The sequence below is a fragment of the Artemia franciscana genome, unplaced genomic scaffold (assembly GCF_032884065.1).
Source record: "Artemia franciscana unplaced genomic scaffold, ASM3288406v1 Scaffold_289, whole genome shotgun sequence".
NCBI lineage: Eukaryota > Metazoa > Arthropoda > Branchiopoda > Anostraca > Artemiidae > Artemia > Artemia franciscana.
Window position 1 is genome coordinate 1724865 of NW_027063627.1, and position 23809 is coordinate 1748673.

General features: G+C 35.6%; 1 protein-coding gene across 1 annotated transcript; it reads right to left on the bottom strand.

Moving 5' to 3' along the window:
* Positions 1 to 34: 34 nt before the first annotated feature.
* LOC136043061 (inhibin beta A chain-like) lies at positions 35 to 23277 on the bottom strand. Its single transcript, XM_065727964.1, has 4 exons — positions 23200 to 23277; positions 20753 to 20989; positions 4640 to 4778; positions 35 to 1896 (listed from the first exon to the last, which is right to left on the bottom strand). Exons 2-4 carry the CDS (start codon positions 20948 to 20950, stop codon positions 1169 to 1171), a joined length of 1065 nt encoding a protein of 354 aa, XP_065584036.1. The 5' UTR covers positions 20951 to 20989; positions 23200 to 23277; the 3' UTR covers positions 35 to 1168.
* Between the last annotated feature and the right edge of the window lie 532 nt (positions 23278 to 23809).

Genomic DNA, 23809 nt, shown 5'->3' on the forward strand with positions numbered 1-23809 from the left:
ACAAAATCTGGCCATTGTAAACAAATTCGGCTGATCACAGAAAATAACATTTATTCTTAACTATAAAAATAAACAACAATGCGATTGCATACCAACAAAACAAATCTGGAGCGAGGTAGAAAAATAGAGACAATAAATAACAGTTCCAAAAGCAACTCGACAAAAATGAGTATTAGCGATTACGCGAATAGCCCCTGACATTATCCTGGTTTTGATTGAAACTAAAAAATTATACACACGTAATACTGGAAACAATTTGCAAGGGTTAGAGGGGGAGGGCTTACCAAAACTAAAAAAATAGGCAAGTAACACGAAAAATATAGGAAAATACTTACAAAAACACAAGATTAAAATATAATGGAAGGAATAGGTCCAAAATTTCCCCCTCTCCAATCTGAGTATGTGCCTGTCGCATAACCGTTTCAATTAGACTAGAATAACTATCCAAAGATATGGATGCAATTAGAACAAACATCAGTTAATAAAAGGTGGAGCTCCTGACGCTTCTATATTTCTACTTAGATTTGTAGAAAAGTTCTTAAACAACAACATAGGCTATTTGATACCTTATACTTAACCTATTAATAAACACTTAATGTCAAAAATTTTTCTGTTAAGTTTAAGACAAGGAATGTATCCAAAGATTGTAAGGTAAAACTTAGACTCTCAACCACTCCCCCTCCCGAGAAAAGAATACAAAATGTATCTAAAGGTAAATCTGTGTTCATTAATTGCCAACACACTATTCAAACCTTACTTAAAGGATTGAGGTTCGAGTTAAACATGCTCAGCCTCAAATTAAAGATTATATTCTTATTTTCCGAAGCACTTTCATATTGAAAATATGTCGTAGATAAAATTTGAGTTTTGTGTTTCGACATAAAATTTTAACTAAATGCGTCTTGTAAAGAATATTCTATCACATCAGGTATAAAAATGTAAAAAAAAATGACAAAATATACATAAGTATTACAAATATGTACGACAGATTATGACATACTAGGCACACTGATTAAGTTCATTGTTGCCAAAATCACTTTACACCGTTGAAAAAAGAAGATTTCGCTAAAATATTTACAATATCCACAACAAAACAATGTTTATGAGATGCTAGGCACGTTCACTTGGTTCATGACCAGCCTACGTAGTGCATGAACAAAAAGTTGTCTCAAGAACAAGCACATTCGGTGACAATGACTTTCTTCCACTTTGTCACAGTCAACTTTGTCGGATCATTCTCATCTAAATGTAAAATTTCAAGGTGCTTTAATTTTGTGGGAGCACAGCAAGGTTTCGGAACAGACTTTTTACCCTTAGAATTCAACATAAATTGTAATAGTGCGTGATTATGGGCAGGATTATACCTTGCAGGACAGTTACCACCACAGAAAAAGGCATTGAACTCCAACGGTGCCAAAATGAACTCAAAGCCCTTCAACTCCCTAAATGACACCTTCATTGGATGTCTACAACAATTTTTGCCGTTTTTCTTACCTTTTTTGCAGTCTGTTCTTCTTTTACCTCGGTGGAGCTTAAATGCGTGGTCCATCTGTGAACGCTTAACCCGATTTGTTGTCAAGGACTCAACTGCTAAACGCACTGATTTTATTGAGCAATGACTGGTAAAAACTGAAAACGTTAGTTTGCTACCTAGCTCAGTGGTAGCCATGATGGATGTGTTGTATTGACTAGATGAAATAAGTTCTCGTTTCAATAAAATGTTCTGCCTGTCTACCTTTTGTATTATTCTGACTCTCTTAGGCTTTGTGTTGAGGGTCCAATTCTCAAAATTAATGTAAAGAACAATATCAGAGATCTTCCAGCTAAGAATTTTCGGTGGAATATCAAACTTGAGTGTCGTCTCTGAATAGTAATGCCTTCTTCTATGTACATTAGCTAAAAAAAGATATGCATTTATGATATGTTAAAAAACCTAAAATCCATAAACGTTACGCTAAAATTACCCCTTATGCTGTCACTTCTCACCTCAGTTTTCAGGTGTTTTTTGAAAAAGGCTGAAGTATTTGGACAGTGTGAATTCTGAATGCAATTCTTACTTCATAATATCAGAACAGTTTTAGTTACCACATTTTGCATCCAGGCCCATGGACACCGGGAGGGGGCAGGAGGGAATTGAACCTGTAAAGTAATTATAAGGAACCCAAGCAGAATAGGGAAAAACTGTGGAAAAACTGTGTGCTGCCCCATTGTTGGCTGCCTGTCAATAGACTTTGACCTTTAATAAGGAAAATATCAATTATAATTTGTGACGAGGAACCCCTTTCCAGCTTTCCATAAACGAGTTTTCTATATGATTTGGTTGGAATAACAAAAAAAATCAAATTCTTCATAGCAATGATTGGTAATTAAATAACGACCCTTGTCAATAACGAAAGTGTAAGTCCAACCATTGATAACATTAAACCAAAGAGTTAGCTTTTCATGGTGATCCTAAATATGTATTTGTTTATTCGTAATTAGTGCGGTTATTAGTACACAAGAAAGTTCATATTATTATAGAAAACAAAACGAAAACCACTTGATAAGGGGCAATTTCGGTAAAAAAAAAAAAAAAAAAAAAATATGCCGTCAACGTTTACTTACATTGCAAGAGTACCCAGTAGCTGATATATGAAGTCACTATGATCAGAAATGTTTCCCTGAACGGAATGCTGGGAATTTCTATATTTTCCTCCTGAACAGATACATTTTGTGTTTTAATATCATGTATTTATTTTTCTCCAGGAGTGATTGTTTTTATCTAGTGTCACTTTTGAAAAGCATTAATTTTTTGCAGTTATAGAGTATAAAGCTGTTCAATATATTGGATTTTCGCATTCAAAAATAAAATAAAAATACTGAATTAAAATTTTGTATTTGTTTTTTTTAATCTTATTTTTAATGTTTTACTTTGAACAAACTACTTTCATAATGTGTTACTATTTACAAACACTGGGTCTAAAGGCATTTAATATTTTGCTGTTTGATGACCAAGTTCAAAAACGATGTTATTACAAAATATCCATCCAACACTTCAGCATTGCTCAATAAGACTGAATGCTGGGAGTTTATTTCTTAGTTTTTGTAAGTAGGCTATTGTTTTGTATGTTTTCTGTAATTAATTACTTTTTTTATTTTTATATACTTTTACTTTAATTGACATACTTTTTCCACTGCCTATAGAAAAGCTTTTGTCTCTTATCTTCATTAAACCAAAAAAATACAAGCTTTTTTCAACTGAAAGTAAGGAGCAACATTGAAACTTAAAACATACAGAAACCATTACGTATACTAGGGGAGTTACCCCCTCCTCGACACCTCACTCTTCAAGCTAAAGTTTTTCGGCATTAAAAAAAAAGTTAATTATGGTTCTAAATAAACGACCCTTGTGTTTCGTTTAAACTTTAGCGTACAGATCAAGGTGTTGATTTTCTCAGGCTTGTAGCTTTTGATGGGTAAGACTAAACTTAATGAAGCTTGTATATGTAGAATCAGTATAAAAAGCCGATTCTTTTGATATATCTACTGGTATCATTCTGTTTGTTATTGGTAAATTCTGTTTTTTAGAGTTTCGGTTACTATTGTGTCGGGTCGCTCCTTACTTATAGTTCTACCAGGAACTGTTTGATTACCAATCAAAATCCAAACAGAGATCATTGAAATATTGATCGTTTTTTCTGCACTACCCAAAGTATTGTATGCATAAAACTTTACAGTTTCATGAAATGTAATTTAACAAATAGAAAAGGTTTTTCAACTAAAGTAAGGAACAAGTTTTCGCATACAATACAAAGTATTGTATGCATAAAATCACAGTTTCATGAAATTTAATTTAACAAATAGAATAGGTTTTTCAACTAAAGTAAGGAACAACTTTAAACAACTTAAAACAAATTGAAATAACTCCGTATATAAGGGGGACTGTCCCCTTATCAATACCTTGCTCATTAAACAAAATATTCTTAGTGCTTTGAAAAATCATTTTTTTTCAATTACAAATTTTCTTACAAAATTTGGACAAAAGCCAAACTTAAGAGTAAAGAGTAAGGAGGAAACTGTCTCCTTTATATAAAGAATAATCTGCTCAAATAGGTTTCAAATCTGTCCCTTACTTTCAACTGAAAAGTATTTTTTTTATTTAGTTTTTTATTGTGTTCCAAATCATACCCAGAAATAATTTGAAGTATAGGTCCCTTAAATCCCTGGTTAGTTGCTTTTCAACCATCATAGTTTGCATAAAACGAGCAAGCTTGTGCATATAATTGTATTGATAAATTTTTTCATGAGAACGCCTACATTGTATTTTTTTTTTCTTTGAAAATTGACACCATGGGATTTTCTAGCCTGAAAAAAAATCTACATAGGCCAGGGGTTAAGGAAAGAAATCATTTAGAGCCTTAATTTTGGGGGTAAAATTGGATCTGACAAACAACTTTCAAGCAATCAATTTTATTGCCCAAAGGGAAAATAAATATATTCATGTCGGGTCTAAATAAAAGTATAAGTAAGAGTAACCCCAAATGAGCAGTGTATATTTTAGATGGATAAACGCTTAATAAAAAAAAAAAAAAATAAAAAATAAACAACAGAAAATAAGCAAACGAAGATTTGGCGATTTTGACATGTGAAAATTACTTACTCTTTGTTGGAAAAATGTTGACAGATATTAAGTCTCCGTCTTTGATATCTTCATTTTCGTCTTCCAATTGTCGGTCTTCATTAATTCGACTGAGATATACTTTATATGCTCGATCATATTCTTCAATTGAAACATTCATCTACAAAAAAGTTAGTTGGAAGAAGAGCAGATTTCAGTTGGGAAAAAGTAGAGTGCAATTCAAAACTATATGGTCAGAAAAAAGAACAAAATACAAACATGTTACATACAAATTCTGTTTTTACAAGGCTTGATTAATAGAAAAGACAAAACTACATACAGAAAAAGAATCAGACAAAATTGGTGAACGAACATGTAATTGATAGTGTTCCTTCGTCCTATCAATTTTTATATCCAAAGGAACTTTGGAAAAAAACCATTACAAGATTTATCTTTTTTAAAATATTTTCAGTGTAAGTAGTGACCAGTGACACAAAGCCACTGGAAAAAATAGCCAAAAGGAATTAAATGGTGTGTTGGGTAATATATTTAGCGCTATTTTTTCTTCAGGGGAATATTCAAAAAAATATATATTATTTTCCCAAAATTTCTTTCTTTTTAGTTTTTGTCCTAACACCTTAAACTGTAGATCCGGAAGAGCATGCAGTATATTATTTGTATACATTAGGGAGGGGAATATATAAATGAAAAACAGTCAGGAAAAAGCCTTCGTCTTTGTTTTAGCTGGATATAGTAAAGAACGAACCACAGTCACAACTAACGTCATCTTCTAGTTTCATTCATGAGCCTTTGCACAGTTCTCTATGATATCCAAGTACCCCGCTAGCAGTGGATAATGAGAATGAAGAGGCAAAATAACGATTTTCCTTGCTTTTCAAGTCAACCAATATTATACTTCTGTTTCAATCCGACGCCATTTTCTAATTTGAAAATATTTTTCGGAATTTACACAAATTTATTTTCGAAGTAGCGTTTTACTATTAAGATTAATCGAGATAATAGTTACCATTCTTGAATCAACAACAAATGGCAATTTTTCCTCACTTGGGATCTGTTTTGGGATTTGTTTGGGATTTGTTTTTTTAAGTTTTCGGTTACTATGGGCCGTGATTGTTCCTTTACTAGGTTGCAGCTTCCATTGAAACCAGAACCACTCCTAGGGCTGGTTGTGCCAGGGCAAAAATTAATTACAGCGCCCCCTTCCGACTCAAATATAAGCAAAAACAGCCGAATGCAAGTGAAAAATTGGAACAGACTGGGAAATCCCTCAGTTGAATCATTCCACCCCCCAAACCATGGTGTCTGGAGCAACTGCCCTGGTTGCCATCAACAACTATTGCCACGAAGAACAGCTGTGAGTGCAACCATGATGAGACCAACACAGTCGTGTTCTATGATGAGTATGGGGTAATCTGAATATTAAGGAGAGGCCTGTACTAAAATCTTCTCCATATGTTTTGCCGAGTTGAGGATTCTTAAACCAGTTCACATAAGGTTTAAGTTGATGGTATGTTATTTTAGTTCAGTACTACAGTTTAAATGTTTCAACATAATATACGGCAATATTTGCTATCGTTTGATAGCTTAGATTCGGTCTTATCCATCTAAATTGATTAGATTTTTAAAATTTCCTTTGTATTTGTTTTTCAGATTAAAACATAAATTGAAAATATCGCTTGTCGCAAAATCACATGCTTCTACAGACTTTGAACTATTTCAATAAACAATCGAACAGTTAAAAGCGTTTAAAAAAAGCAGAAATAAAACTACATGAGAAGGGAAGTTTTAGTTGAACAGAAACTAGCATGAATTCAAAGGTGTCAATGAAGGAGGAGGTATGTGCCTTCTGAATCCCCCTCTAGATATCCCACCTAGATTTTGAAAAATTCGTTTTTAGAGTATTTTGTTGAAAATGCCTTTTCTTTGGTAATTTCATGAAAAAAAAATTGAAGAAGACAAATTTGACTCTCCTAGATGTTAAAAATATATTTTACCTCTACCCCTAAATTGGCGCAATTTAACAACAGTGTGTGAATGAATAGCTGAAACCTAAAACGACCAAAAATCAAGATAAAATCAACTCAAACTTGAGAGCAACAGAAATCGCCACACATAAAAATCAGCTGAATCCCTCCCCCGGTAAACGATAGATTGTCGCTTGCTCTTTACCTAAAGCAAAATGTATTTTGAACAGTTTTTCTTTTCTCATTATAACATCTAAAAGTTATTACATCTCAAGCTTCTGTGATTTTTTTTATATATTTAAATTTTCTATTGTTGAATTTGAATTTTCTCTATTTATATATTTTCTACATATTTAAACATTCAACGGGGGCTCGCTAGTGTATCTTTTGATGAATATTTATCAATATCTTCCCTTTCAAATCCTTTCATTTCTAATAGTCCAGAAGGTTTTGACTCGACTTTCGAGCAGCAGAAAAGTTGTTGGCACCAAAATGTTCAGAAAAATTCGTTTAATAGCATATCCAAAATTGGTCGTGCAGAAATACCCCTTTTTCAAGAAAAAGAGGGGGAAAGGGAGGAAACCTCGAACCTAAATTTCAGTCTAGTTTTCTCGACAGTAAAAGGTTTTTTCCTATTAGTTCACGTCTGGGGAGACAGAAAATGGCATCAAAATCGAACAATTCCCTCATTTAGTACCCTATTTTCACCCCAAGCAAGGTCGGAGGGGGATCAAAAAACGGAATCTTATTTCAGGAAGTATTTGGTGGATTGAAAGGTCGTTTATTATTAGTTCATAGTCTGGGAAGATTGAAAATGACATTAGAATTGAAAAATTCCATGACTTAGTAACCCATTTCCACCCTAAGCGAGGTCAGAAGGGGTAAAAAATACCATATGTGTTATTATCATACTATAATACATAATTCAAACAAGATCTAAGAGCTCATATGGCACTTGTGACGAGGCAAGAAGAGCTAAGAGCCAAGAGCTCGTATGGTATGAGCTCTAACCAAATTCTAAGAATCAATAGATTGATTTAAAAGGAAAATCAGATGCTTAATGCCGGTCAGGATTTAAAATAAGAGCTCTGAGTCACGATGTTCTTCTAAATATCAAAATTCATTAAGGTCCGATCACCCACTCGTAAGTTATAAATACCTGATTTTTTCTAATTTTTCCTCTCCCTTTAGCCCCTCAGATGGTCGAATCTGGGAAAACGACTTTATCAAGTCGATCTGGGCAGCTCCCTGATACACCTACCAATTTTCATCGTCCTAGCACGTCCAGAAGCACCAAACTCACCAAATCACTGAACCCCCCCCCCAACTCACCCAAAGAGAGCAAATCCGGCACGGTAACGTCAATCACGTATCAAGGACATTTGCTTATTCTATCCACCAAGCTTCAGCCCGATTCCTCAACTTTAAGTGTTTTCAAAGATTTCCCCCTCCAACTCCCCCAATGTCAAAAGATCTGGCCGGGATTTGAAATAAAAGCTCCGAGACATGAATTCCTTCTAAACATCAAATTTCATTAAGATCCGATCACCTATTCGTAAGATAAAAATACCCCAATTTTTACGTTTTCCAATAATTCCGGTTTCCCCCTCCAACTCCCCTCAATGTCACAGGATCTGGTCGGAATTTAAAATTAGAGCTTTAAAAACAAGACAACATCAAATCAGACATCCTTCTAAACATCAAATTTCATTAAGATCTGGTCACCCTATCGTAAGTTAAAAATATCTCATTTTTCCAAATTACCCCCCTCCCCGACTCCACCAAAGAGAGCGGATCCGGTCCGGTTATGTTACTCATGTATCTTAGACAGGTTTTTATTCTTCCCATCCAGTTTCATCCTGATCTCTCCGCTTTAAGTATTTTCTAAGATTTCCCCCCCCCGCCCCAATGACGCTGGATCCGGTTGAGATTTAAAATGAGAGATCTGGGTTATGAGGTCCTTCTAAATATGAAGTTTCATGAAGATCTGATCACTCCTTCGTAAGTTAAAAATACGTCATTTTTCTAATTTTTCAGAATAGCCCCCCCCCCCCGCAGTAGAGCGGATCCGTTCCAATTATGTAAATCACGTATCTAAGACTTCTGTTTATTTTTACCACCAAGTTTCATCCCAATCCCTCCAATATAAGGGTTTTTCATAATTTTAGGTTTCTCCACCCCAAACTCCCCCCAGTGTCACCAGATCCAGTCGGGATTTAAAATAAGAGCTTTGAGACACGATATCCTACTAAATATCAAATTTCATTGATATCCGATCACCCGTTCGTAAGTTAAAAATACCTCATTTTTTCTAATTTTTAATAATTAACCCCCCCCCCCCAACTACCCCAAAGAGAGTGGATCGGTTCCGGTTATGTCAATCATGTATCTAGGACTTGTGCTTATTTTTCCCACCGAGTTTTATTTCGATCCGTCCACTCTAAGTGTTTTCCAAGATTTTAGGTTTTCCCCTCCCTGCTCCCCCTCAATGTCACCAGATCCCGTCGGGATTTAAAATAACTGCTCTAAGACACGATATCCTATCAAAAATCAAATTTCATTAAGATCTGATCAACCGTTCGTAAGTTAAAAATACTTCATTTTTTTATTTTGTCCGAATTAACGGGGCCCCCACTCCCCCCAGATGGTCAAATCGGGATGAAGACTATTTCTAATTTAATCTTGTCCGGTCCCTGATATGCCTGCCAAATTTCATCGTCCTAGCTTACCTGGAAGCGCCTAAAGTAGCAAAATCGGGACCGACAGACAGACCGACAGAATTTGCGATTACTTTATGTCACTTGGTTAATACCAAGTGCCATAAAAATATGTAATTGAAAGGTCGTTTCCTATTAATTTAAGTACGGGAATAATGAAAATGGTATCAGAATTGGAAAATTACATCACTCAGTACCTGATTTCCACCCTAAGTGAATTTACTATTAATTTAAGTTTGGGGAGACTGAAAATGAAAAAAAAATAATGTGTGGGTTTTAGTCCAGTCTATTTGCCAGTTTGTTTGCACGAGAAAAAATTACGTGACTTCAGAGGATAACTGATCTAAATACGCATAATGTTGCTACAATTCATTGAAACTTATCACGCCACCCAGGAAACAGTGAGCTCTCATATATATAATTAGTATTCGAGCTTCTTTATTATTCAGCCATACATGAAATCAGTAAAAATAAAATGACGTTGATTATTAAAAGAGAACAATGTGAACAATTGATATTAATGTGTTAAAAGAGCAAGGGTTCAGAGATAAAAATCTTACAGAATTATGTGTGTGCTATCAGATTATGCAAATGTCAATAAATATAATTATCGTTGCACGTTTTCATAGTGTAATTGTCATGTAGAAGCCGGTTTGCTACCATTTGCTGGCGACTTGATGAGTGTATCCGCGCTCTTTTTTCGTCACAACCTATGTCATCAAGAAATACATATAAGGTGATATATAGTAAAAGTAGTTACCTCTCTTATGCTAAATTATTATATTAAGGTTGGGAAACGCCAACCTAATCTTACCATCAAAATAAAGACAAGGTTTATTAAGTTTTTTGAATTACTTCCAATTAAGAACACCATTTGGGAGAAAGGTGGATGGGGATATCCCACAGTTTTGTAAAAAATGAAATAATAATAAATTAAAGACTCCTAGGCACAGCAAAGTTCAAACTGCTCATAACCGTGCGATCAAGAACGCGTTCACTAGGTGTAAATCAGAAGGTCTTCCCGTCTGAAGTACCTTCAAGGGATACATATATATATATATATATATATATATATATATATATATATATATATATATATATATATATATATATATATATATATATAAATAAAAACTCCAGACAGAGTCAAACATTTAAAATTGATAGAACTCTTGATTCCAAATAAGATCTGAAGCCCCATTAGGTTTTTTATTATTATTATTATTTCCCGTTGGCTTGGTCTTCTACCGACAGCTATAGTACATGATACCAGTTCGCCCCTTGCGATCAAGAATGCGTCCACTATGCGTATAGCAGAAGTTATCCCGCCACAAGTACCTTTAAGGAACTTTTTCTAGCTTTTTCTTAACATTTCCCATGGACTTGTTCTAGTACCGACGATTATAGTACATCATACCAGTTCACCTCCTGCGATCGAAACTTCGTCCACTAGGCGTACATCAGAAGCTTATCCAGTATGAAGTACTTTTAAGGGGCTTTCACGATTTTTTTCAACATTTCCCATGGACTCGGTCCGGTACCAACAACTATAGTATGTGATATCAGATCACCCCTTGCGATCGAGATTGCGTCCACTAGGCGTACGTCAGATGGTTATCCTGTCTGAAGTACCTTTAAGGGGGCTTTCAGTAATTTTTTTTAACATCTCCCGTAGAATTGGTGTGTTACCATCAAATTTAGTACATGATACCAGTTCACCCCCCTGCGATCAAGATTGTGTCCACTAGGCGTACATCAGAAGGTTATCCCGTCTTAAATACCTTTAAGGGACTTTATCCACTTTTTTAAGCATTTACCGTGGACTTATTCTAGTATTAATTAAAAAAAACTTTCTCCACAAAATACGTTTTTTCAAAAAGAGTGAAGAACCCTATTAAACCTAAACTGAACAAAAAAAGAATCAAATAATCTACCAAGCATACAACTACAAAAATCAGCATAAAGAAATTAAACCCAAAACGAACAGAAATTGCAATAAATAATGAAGTCAGTCTCAAAATTAGGAGAAATTAACATGAGTAGGGTTCAAAACCCCTATGCTTTCTAAAAGCCACAATATAATTTGCATTTTACAGAGAAAAGTTCAAATGCATGTGTATTGTCAGTTTAATATACAGATACTGGTATTAATCCTTAGAACCTTAGTTATTTTTTAATTTCTTAAAGTTATAAAAGTGTAGGAAAAAAAAAATCAGTAAAGTGTAAATTATATTCTGGCTTTTAGAAAGCATAGGGGGTTTTGAACCGTATTCAAGTTAATTTCTGCTTGTTTTGAGTGTTGTTGTCTCTAAATTTTTATTTGTAAATTGTTGTCTCCAAATTTGCATTGGACGTTTTAAGGGAAATGATGAGCATGGAGGAAGGGGGGAAGCTGGTTGCTCTCAAATCACTTTGACTCTTAAAAAGGTCACTATAACTTCAAATTTCAAACCAAATAAGCCCCACCTGAAGCTTATATGACAGCCCATTCCATAAAAACCTTATATGCCCTCATGGCATAAACTAAAACCCTATACCCGGGTTGTTGAGGGGTTGTTTCACCCCTTGAAACATTATTATATGTACTTTGAACTATTTTTAATCGCTATCTCATAATTTCAATCAGATGCGTTTGGTGAAAAGAGGGGTTGTTGGGTAGGGAGGGAGGGTGGCTAAATGCCCTCTGTCACTTTTGATGCCTAAAAAAGAACTAGAATTTCCAATTTCCAACCAAATGAGCCTCTGCTAAAGTCAAACAGCCATCCCTTCCCTAAGAACTTTAAATACTCGCGGCATAACTTACAATCCTCTCCCCTAGACTATAATGGCTTGCATCAGCCTCAAAAGCATTGTTACATGGTCTTTGGACTATTTTGAGTAAAAAGGACTGTCTTGAACTTTTTAATCGATACATTTAGGGGAAATTGATGGGGTTTTTTTTTGGGGGGGGGTATCTGTCTTCTCATCACTTTGACTCTTAAACAGGACACTAGAAATTCAGACTACCGATCCAATGAGTGCCTCCAAGGTACATAAGACCACACTTTCTATAAAAACCTTACATGTACCCGGGGCATAACTTACAACCCTTTTCCTGAGAGCTTTGGGGGTGGTAATGTCTTCCTGAAAGACATAACTTCCAGAATCTTCAACTACAATGAACAAAATTTTTATTGGAAGTCTTTGGGAAAATGATGAGCGTGGAGGGTTGTTGTTCTCACATCACTTTGACGCTTAGAAAGGGCACTATAACTTTCAATTTCAAATCAACGCGATCACCCATTCCATAAAAAACCTTATGTGCCCCAAGGACGAGAATTTCAACCCTATCCCCAGTGCACTGGGGGGGAGGGTTGCGTCAACCCTAGAGGCATTGTTTTAGTTCTTTGGACGATTTTGAGAAAAATCGCTATCCCACAATTTTAATCAGATTCGTTTGGTGAAGAGGGGTAGTCGGAAGATGGGGGAGGCCGACTGCCCTCCATCACTTTTGACTCTTAAAAGGGAGCTAGAATTCCAATTTACACTAAATGAGCCTCCTCTGAAATTTATGCAGCGATCCCTTTAATAAAAACCTTAAAAACCCCCGCGGCATAACTTACAAACCTTGCTTCTAGACTCTGGGGTTTGTTTCAAAACCAAAAGCCTTGTTATATGATATTTAGACTGTTTTGAGTAAAATGGCTGTCTCAGAATTTCTATTAGATGCATCTTGGGATAATCCGACTTGTATGTGTGGGGAGATGGGATAGCTGCACTCCAATCACAATGACTCTTAAGAAGAGCACTACAACTTCTGATTATCAATCCAATGAGTCCCCTCCGAAGTTTAAATGGCCACGCTTTCATTATAAACCTCATTTACCCCCTGGGCATATATCACTTCCCTTGCCCTAAGGGCTAGGGGGATTTTTTATCCTCAAAGACATAATTTCCGGACCTTTCAAATACGTTGAACAAAATAGCTATTTCAAAATTTTGATCGGAAGTGTTTGGGGAAGTGGGAGGGGTGCTAGTTGTCCTCCAATCACTTTTAACTATTAAAAATGGCACTAGCCCTCTCAATTTCCGATCGAATGTACCCTTTTTTGAAGTTTCTACGAAAACTACTACTACTACTACTACTAATAACTCACTGCAGCACCAAGCCACCTGAGGCCAACACAGCTACGCACGCTCCTCCTCCAACCTAATCTATTTAAAGCCTCCCTCTTTACACCCTCCCAGGAAGTTCCCATTTCCTTTAAATCCTTATTTATGACATCCTCCCAACCCAGACAAGGACGACCTGCTTTCCGTGTAGCCCCAGACGGTTGGCCAAAAAGGACAATCTTCGGTAATCTGTCATCCTTCATCCGTAGAACGTGGCCTAGCCATCTCAACCTTTCTTTCATTATAGCCCCAGAAAGCGGGATTGAACCACACTTTTCGTACAACCTACTGTTTGAAATACGGTCAGTCAGCCGGGTACCCAGAACAATCCGTAGGCAATTTCTCTGGAAAACATCTAGTAAATTTTCATCTGCTTTTTGGAGTGTCCATGCTTCAGAGCCATATTTGACCACTGTCATCACTGTAGCTTCCAATATTCTAATCTTGGTTTGTAGGCTTATCTTTCTATTCTTCCAAACTTTTTTTAACTGTGAAAAAACACCCTGAGCTTTAGCTATTCTACTTTTAACATCTTCACTGCTCCCACCATCTTTACTAATAATACTACCAAGGTAACTGAAGCTCCCAACCTGATCAATCTTTTCGTTACCTAAGGTCACCTGTTCATCTTCACTTATTCCTAGCCTTAGTGACTTAGTCTTCTTAACATTAATTTTCAAGCCTATTTTAGCACCCTGAACTCGTAAAACCTCTAAAAATTCATTCATTTTGCTCACACTTTCATCTAATATGCTTAAATCATCAGCATAATCTAAGTCCAGGAGCGTTCTTCCTCCCCATTTGATTCCATGGTCTCCAATTGCCTTTCCTGTGCTCCTTAAGACGAAGTCCATCAAAATGATCCATATAAAGGGGGATAGAACACAACCCTGCTTAACTCCTGATTTAATACAAAACCAGTTGCTAACCTCATTTCCTACCTTAACCGCAGCAGTATTATTCTCGTACATAGCGCAAATCACTTTAATGTATTTTTCTGGTATACCATATAACGATAAGGCCTTTGTTAACGCTGTTCTATCAACAGAATCGAAAGCTTGCTCATAATCGATAAAACTAAGGACCAAAGGTGTTTGACAACGAAGGGACTTCTCAATTATTAACCTAAGAGTGAAAACATGGTCGACACATCCTCTACCTTTTCTAAAACCGCATTGTTCTTCCCTTAAAACTTTGTCTACAGCATGTCTCAGTCTAAAAAGTATCATATTACTCAGTAATTTGCTACCTACAGAGACCAGACTAATGCCTCGATTATTACGACATTCACTCTTGTCACCTTTCTTATACAGTGGTTTAATTAAGGTTTTCCTAAAATCATTGGGTACTTCCCCTTTGTCAAAAATCATGTTCATAATCTTCAGTAGCTTATTCCTAACCTCAGAGCCACCATATTTAAGGAACTCATTAATCATACTATCAGCACCTGGGGCCTTATTATTTTTTAATCCTTCTAGTACTGTCGCTAATTCTTCCTCACTAAACAAATCTTCCTTCACATCCAAGGTATCACAAACTTTTTCATTTTCATCTATATCTTTTCCTGCAACTGTATCTCGGTTTAGCACATTCTCAAAATGTTCCACCCATCTTTCTTTAACTTTTTCCTTATCACTAATTGTGGCCCCATTTCTATCTTTAACTGGGACTAGTCCGGATCGGCTACTCCCTTTCAATTTATTAACATGCCAGTATAACAGCTTCTATAAAAACCTTATATGCCCTCAGACCATAACTTGCAACCCTTGCTCTGAGGGCTATAGGGGGTTGTCATCCTCAAAGACATAATTTCGGATCTTTAAACTACGTTGAACAAAATGACAATCTCAAAATTTTGAGTGATTGTGTTTGGGGAAATTGTGGGCATGGGAGGGGTGTTAGTTGCCCTCGAATCACTTTTGACTAAAAGTGCCTGTCTGAACAAAAAATTAATAACACATTGTGACAACTTCGTTCGTTACTTAGGCAGCGCTATTGCGCTGCCTATAATTGACCACTATAGTACGCGATTCCAGTTCACCCCTTGCGATCGAGGACGCGTCCACTTGGAGTATGTCAGAAAGCTCTCCAGTCTGAAGTACCTTCAGGGGGCGTCTTTTGTTAATTTAATTTCAATACAATGGAGTCAAACTCCGAGTCAGAACCAGGAAAATTTAAGCTTAACAGTACTTTACCAATTAAATTCTACCACCTTTATCTCACCCTGCTATGGCCACTCAGCCCCAAGCCTCCGACCCCCTCCCCCCAAAAAAAATGAGAACTAAAAAGAATAAAATAATTCCTACACCACAAATCTGAAAAAAAAAAGTTTTTTGAAGTGAAAGAAAAAGCAACATTAAAACTTGAAAAAAAAAACAGAAATTATTTCGTATATAAGGGGAACTGTCCCCTCCTTTAATTCTCGATCGGTGCGCTAAAGTTTTCAAGGCTTTCAAATAGCCGTTCAACAATCATTTCGATCGCTTTAAAAACCACTAGAACTATTAATTTCTGTTCGAATAAGACCTCTCCTGGTCTTCTAGGATCTTCATTTTGGTGTGATCGTCCCTCGGAAAAAGAAAAAAACAAACAAAACAAAAACACGCATCTGTGATCTTTCTTCCGGGAAAAAAAAAATACAAAACTCCATATTTTAGTGGATGGGAGCTTGAAATATTCGAGGTTGGGTTCTCTAATTGCCACAGTAGGCAAATTTTCTAAGGCTCGTAGCGTTTGATGTGAAACGTTAGATTTGATGAACTTTATATGCCTTGAATCAAACAGTTCGTAGTAACAAACTGTTTAACCTGATTCAATATTAACCGAAACTCTAAAAAGCGGAATTTTGACACCAATATATACATCAAAAGAATCGGATTGCATTGGTAATTTTAAATATATAAGCTTCATCAAGTTTAGTCTTACCCATCAAAAGTTATGAGCTTGAGAAATTTTGCCTTATGTTTGAAAAAAAAGGGGATACATCCCCTAAAGGTCATAGTATCTTAATGAAAATCATACCATCAGACTCAGTGGATCAGAGAACCCTATTGAAAAGGTTTCAAGCTCTTATCTGCAAAAACGTGATTTTTTTTTTTTTTTTTTTTTTTTGCCAAAAGAAAGATCATGGATGCCTGTTTATTTGTTTCTTTTCCAGGGGTGATCGTATTGACTCACTTGTCCTAGAATGTCGCAAGAGGGCTCATTCTAAGGAAAACTAGAAGTTCTAGTGCCTTTTTTGATTGTCCAAAAAATTGGAAGGCAACTAGGCCCCCTCCTACGCTCATTTTTTTCCAAAGTCTCATGGGTCAAAATTTTGAGATAGCCATTTTTTACGTGGGAGGATCTTTCCATGGAGGAATTTATCGTGGGGGAAGAGAATTTCTATGAAGGGCGCGCTGTATTTTCCAAAATTACTTAAAAACAGTGAGAAATTAAATAAATAAACAATAGTTGTTTTCAACTGAAAGTAAGGAGTCACATCAAAACTTAAACGAACAGAAATTATTACGTATATGAGAGGGTTCGTACGTGGGAGGATCTTTCCATGGAAGAATCCATCATGGGGGAAGAAAAATGGAGGGTGACAAGCCCCCCTCCCCGTCCCTCGTTTCTCAAAATCGTCCGATCAAAACTTCGAGAAAGCCATTTAGCCAAAAAAAGCAAAAAGTAATAAGCAAATTTCGTTTTAATTCTTCATGTGCAATTAAATAAAAAAAACAAGTTTTTTCAACTGAAAGTAAGGAGTGACATCAAAACTTAAAACGCACAGAAATTACTTCGTATATGAAAGAGGCTGCTTCCTCATCAACGCCCCGCTCTTTACGCTAAAGTTTGACTCTTTCTCTCAATTCTTCTTTTTAAAACAGTAAAAAACTTTAGCGTAAAGAGCGGGGCGTTGATGAGGAAGCAGCCTCTTTCATATACGAAGTAATTTCTGTGCGTTTTAAGTTTTGATGTCACTCCTTACTTTCAGTTGAAAAAACTTGTTTTTTTTATTTAATTTCTGAACGTTTTTGAATCAATGCATGTTTTGATTTTGGCTCTCCGCAGAGGAATAATCAAAACGAAATTTGCATATTTTTTTTTTGGCTCAATGGCTTTCTCATAATTTTGATCGAATGATTTTGAGAAAAAAAGAGCGGGGGACGAAGCCTAGTTGCCCCCCGATTTTTTGGTTAATTAAAAAGGCAACTAGAACTTTTAATTTTATTTATTGGTAAAAGATTTACGTAACTTATAAATTAGCTTACGTAAAGAACTTTTGTATTCTCATGTTTTTATTACATATATGAGGGGATTCGCCCCATCGTCAGTACCTCGCTCTTTACACTAAAGCTTAAATTTTGTCCCAATTCATTAAGAATGACCCCCTGAATCACAAAAGCCGTAGAATAAGTAGTTGAAATTACCGAAAATACTTTAGCGTAAAGAGCGAGGTATTAGAAGGAGGTGAGCCCCTCATATGGGTAATAATTTCCGTTTGTTTTAAGTTTTATTGCTGTTCCTTACTTCCAGCTGAAAAAGCTTTTTCACTTTTATTTTTTAATTGTTTTTTTTTTAATAATGCTAGTAAATCCTGCTCTCCCTTCATGGAAATTTTCTTCTCCCATTACAAATTCTCGAAGGAAGTTCCCCAGCATATCCCCCTCTTCTCAACCCCTCCCCCAAACCAAAAAAATCCTCTTGAAAACGCCTGTATACTTCCCAATAACCATTACTATATGTAAGCACAGGTCAAAGTTTGTAACTTGTTGCCCCTCCCACGGGGACTGTGGGGGAGTAAGTCGTCCCCAAAGACATAGTTATAAGGTTTTTCGACTACGTTGAATAAAATGGCTATCTCAGAATTTTGATCCGTTGACTTTTGGAAAATAATTAGCGTGGGAGGGGGCCTAGGTGCCCTCCAATTTTTTTGGTCACTTAAAAAGGGCACTAGAACTTTTCATTTCCGTTAGAATGAGCCCTCTTGCAACATTCTAGGACAACTGGGTCGATACGATCACCCCTGGGGAAAAAAAAAAAAAACAAAAAAACAAAAAAACAAATAAACACGCATCCGTGATCTGCCTTCTGGCAAAAAATGCAAAATTCCACATTTTTGTAGATAGGAGCTTGAAACTTCTAAAGTAGGGTTCTCTGATACGCTGAATCTGATGGTGTGATTTTCGTTAAGATTCTATGACTTTTAGGGGGCGTTTCCCCCTATTTTCTAAAATAACGCAAATTTTCTCAGGCTCGTAACTTTTGATGGGTAAGACTAAACTTGATGAAACTTATATATTTAAAACCGGCATTAAAATGCGATTCTTTTGATGTAGCTATTGGTATCAAAATTCCATTTTTTAGAGTTTTGGTTACTATTGAGCCGGGTCGCTCCTTACTACAGTTCGTTACCACGAACTGTTTGATAGGGCAAAATCAAAACCTGCATTAATTCAAAGACATTCAGAAATTAAATACAAAAAAAGTTTTTTAGCGGAAAGTAAGGGGCGACATTAAAACTTAAAATGATGAGAAATTATTCTGTATATGAAAGGGACTGTCACCTCCTCAACGGCTCATTTTTTACGCTAAAGTTTGACTCTTTGTCACAGTTCTACTATTTAAAACAATAAAATACTTTAGCGTAAAGAGCAGGACGTTGAGGAGGGACAGCTTCTTTCATATACAGAATAATTTTTTTTCGTTTTAAGTTTTAATGTCACTCTTTACTTTCAGTTTAAAACAAACTTTTTTTTTTAGTTAATCAGCATAAGAATTCAATTCTTTTGATAGATCCAAAAATTTCAAAAGCTCAAAGACTAGAAAAATTCAGAATCTTTTCGTTTAAGAAATAATTGCAGATAGCTATATTGTGTTGTCATACCTATTTTAAATTTTGAATCACTTTTTTAGGTTTTGGTTTGGATATGAAACTCTTATTTTAATATTTTGTGGCAAATTTTAAATTTGTCGAATCAAATTCCATTTATTTAAACCACTCTGTCTCCATGAGCTAACAGAAGACTGGTGGTAGCATCTCTGACGGCAGAAAGAGACCTTGACACGAATCAAACAATTTTGCCAAGAGACAACGGAAGTAGCCTACGGATATTGGGGAAGCATAGGACAAGAGTTACTCTCAGGTGAGAGGGGGTGAACGAGACAAGAACGGAGGAGCAAAAAAATTAGAGTTAAGTTTGCAGATATAAAGTTGCACGTGCATGGACCAGACAGAGCGCAGCGCCTTGGTGTATACTCTTACAAAGTTAAAATAAATAAAAGTTCTTAAAGAAGCCTAAGATCCATAGCACTTGAATCAATAATTTGGACCTAGGAAAAGCTTATGTCTATGGCGCATCATATGCAAAGAAACGTTATAGCTTAATTAATATTCTAGGAGTGTATGCTTAGTACCTCCTGGCCCTATGTTTGCAAGCTTACATGTAAGACAAGGCCGTACCAAGGTAGGTTAGGGAGGATTGAATAACCTCACACGAAACGCTAGACTCATTAAAACGTAATACAAATGCATAAAAACACATTTGATGTTTTTTTTCTTTCTGTTAAACCCTCTGAAAAAAACATCCTTCCCGTCCGAACAAAAATTCTGGATGCGGTCTTTATGTAAGTATCCTTTAAATTTTACTTAGAGGATTAAGAACCAGAATATGTTCCACTCGCATAAATAACAAATAACTGAAGTAAAACATAAAAAATAAAGGTGGACATGATAGTTCAGAGAGAACAGAGGAAAACTTAAAGGGGTTGTAACTTAACATCAGTAATCCAAAGTTTACGTACCAAGCATTTTATTTGCAGATCTTTCTTCAGAGGTCCGGAATAACAAACTGGCAAGGTCACACTTCTGTTATCTTAATGTTCTTTAGTAAGTTTCCAGGGTTTTTAAATCTTAGGAAATATTAAAAAAAACACACACAATTTCATACCGGAAAGTAAATTGATCATGGTTTTACGATGCTAATTCGTTTTAATTTTGGTGCAGGAATCTATTTTAGAAGGGAAACTCAGCAATAAATAAAAGGAATCATTTTAATAGTTAAATATTTTTAATATATTATGTCTTTGATATCTGACTAAATAATTATAACAAGTTCAGGAACAAACAATAAAAAAAAGTAAGTGTTTGATAGGTATTCCTTATTTATATATTCTGCCTTTAATATCAGACTAAATAAAATAAACCCATTTCCCGTACGAAAATGGGAAGTTTTAATAGTTGCCTTGAAATTGAGGTCGTAGCCACTTTTTAAATACCGATCATTTTTTTTTTTTATGTTAAGATAAAACCACAGTACCTTGCTGACATCTGGCGTCCGTCTCAAATTCAAGCCATTGAGTAAGTTTTGACGGAAAAGTTCAACTTCTTCTTCAGTTGGTGCATAATACACGCTTGAATCCATTGCTGAATCAAGAGGTAAAGATACGACAAACTGTACAGAAATTAGTAGACACACAATTGAAACAATTCCAAATGCTGTTGTATAGAAGGCCATTACCGGCAATCACAAAGCGATTATTGATAAATAAAAAATCTGAAAAGGAGAAAGATCGTTTGAGAATGATGCTTTCAGACGTCAAAATTGAAATGTCATCAACTTCAAACACCTCCGTGGTTTTACCCGCTACTTAAATATCCTAAAATATAATCGTGATGTTTCTTTAGATATGCTGTCACTCATTCTGAATGAGAACTTTGATTTACTCAATTGCGAATATGAAAAGGAAAGGTAAATGTAAAGAGGTTTCGTTTTTATTTTTCTGGGCAACTATTTATTTTAATCTGTTCAACTAGAAAAATATTCTCTGAAGTCCTATTTAAAGAAAAATTTCCAGGATTTATTGACATAATGACTAAAACTCCGTATTTCAAGTGTTTATCACCGTCTATTATAGAGCCATTATACTCGTTTCAATGATCCAAGTTGGGGAAAGTGAGGAGGGCTCTGAGCCGTTGGTCTATTGATAAGACCAGTGTGTATTAGAACAGTTATGTCCCCCCACACGTCTTTTCTGAAGCTCCTTTGTATAGTAGCCCCTTAGTCACGTCTATGAATATACAGTTCAATAAAAACACGGAAAAAATTAAATAGAAAAATAAGAATTGGCTGTCATCTAGTTTAACTAAAAGTATGATCGGGATTTGTTTTAGTTTGCAAGCGTACACGCAGGACTCTGTGAAAAGAAGTTGGCAGAAAATAAATTAAGCATTGCGTCCTCTGCTTCGCAGGGGCACATATGTGGAGTGAAGCGGAGGGATTCCAGTTACCCCTGCTTCCTCAACCCCAAAAAGATCCTATGTGTATCTGATTAATTGTAATAGTGTTATATTTGAGAACTAGTTAAATATCAATAAAACGCAATAATAAAAATGTACACTTGGAAGATCAATGGAGGGGGGGGGGATTATAAACTTAATCCTGCGGGTCAACTTCAATTTCAAAGTACTTTTGTTCGAAGCTGGACAGTTTATTTTCTTGAACTTCCTATTAAAAGAGTACTATTTGTGGAGAAAACAGCTGAAGGCTACTGTCTTCATGTAATTATCTAGAAATGAACGACACCAAAAAGACACGTTACGAAAAAGACTGTTTGGTATCACGATACCTCTTGAAAAAACCAGCTCTATCTCGCAGGTATCTAGGCAGGATTGGCTTAGTCTCCTTCCACCAAATCTCAAGGTTTAATGCTCGTAATCAATAATTATTAACATGCTTGATACGATCCACTTGTCTTCTTCTTTGTTTTTCTTGGTCTAAGGGAAAGCCCCTCTCAAATAGACTCTTTCACATATATCTTCTGTTCCAGGGTAAATTTACAAAAAAGTTATCCGTGTCTACAAGACTGTATTCAAGGGGGGGGCTAAGGAGTTTGACCCCCCCACCCAAAAAAAATGTTTATTTGACTCGAAAAATGTAAGAAAATTGAATATAAACAAATTTTGGATGCGCTTAAAAATAAATTTATACCCCCCCCCCCTCCCCGAACAGAAAAATCCTGGATACGCTTTTGCATGTCCCTCTACAGACGAAGAAGGCTTGTCCCCTAGAAATATGCCTTAAAACAGCACTGACTATCCTTCTGATAAGTAGCAGCAATTCATATAATTCAGTAATAACTCAATAGCTAAAACTAACGGAGGCTAATTGGCTAAAAAAAAGCGCAAAAATCAGACAAAGTTCTTGAGGACTATGATATTTACAAGAAATATCCAACAACTTAGCATTTGGGGAGTAAAGACCAAATCCACTCTTTCATGTTCTGTCAGTTTTGGGATTGACAAAATTTCGTAAAGTAAATTGTTAATCAAGCATAGCTGCGACTCCAAGCCAAATCTCAAGAACTGACAGTCTAAATTTTTGATGATAGTTTGGCCTAGCTTATGATAAGCATTTTACGATATGTCTGACAAAACGCTCATTAAATCTCTGATACATTTGTTTACAGGCATACACGGAGAAATTAGTTCAATGGGGCGGGGTCAAATATGTCAAAATAAGTGATTTTTTAAGTATAAATTTGTTGGCTGAATTTGTGGGATAATCGAAAAAATCGCAAGATATCAAGGAGGATAGGCCTCTATAACCTCCCTTCTCTTAAAAAAAATCCCCTTAAAAAATTAATGACGGATCACGTAGTTGGGTAATCTGACTAGCTTCAGTTTAACACAATAGGGTTATTTCGTAGATAATCGTTTTAGATGACTTTTATCCTACAACCACCTTAAACTACAAACCACACTTACCACCATTGCTAAATACTCATTCCAGCTATGATTAACTTTCTTTTGACTTCAACTGGTTAGAACATAAAATTAACTAGCTCTATTAAGTAAGATTCACTAACCTTTATATTTTCATGATGTATCATTTTCTTGCGATGTAATTGGCCGAGCAGATCCGGCAAGAAAAATCTTAGACAAGCGCCTTGAACTAAGATGGAACAATGTTGCTGTAACAGGCCTTCTGAAAAAAACAACAAAAAAACATTTATATACCACGAGTATAAAACTAATCATATATATAATAATAATGATCATTCGCCATGTGTAATACGGTGGACCGGAGGAACATTTTGAATGAGAGAATAATTTTGTAACATATTGAAAAGTGTAATAAATATTTGTATTTGCGAGAAAAATTTTAATTTTCTGCAAGAGGAATCCTTTTCGCAATATGGGACGGGAGTTAAAGATGGAGAATCGGACCTTGAGAGAACTGAAATCTGAGTCCAAGGGGACAGTGAATTTAAATCCCCTTCTCTTATGTAGGATTTAAACGATTTAAACATTTTATCAGATGAAACTGATAAAATGGTCGAACTTAATAGTGAAGAAGAGGAAAATGGAAATCTAT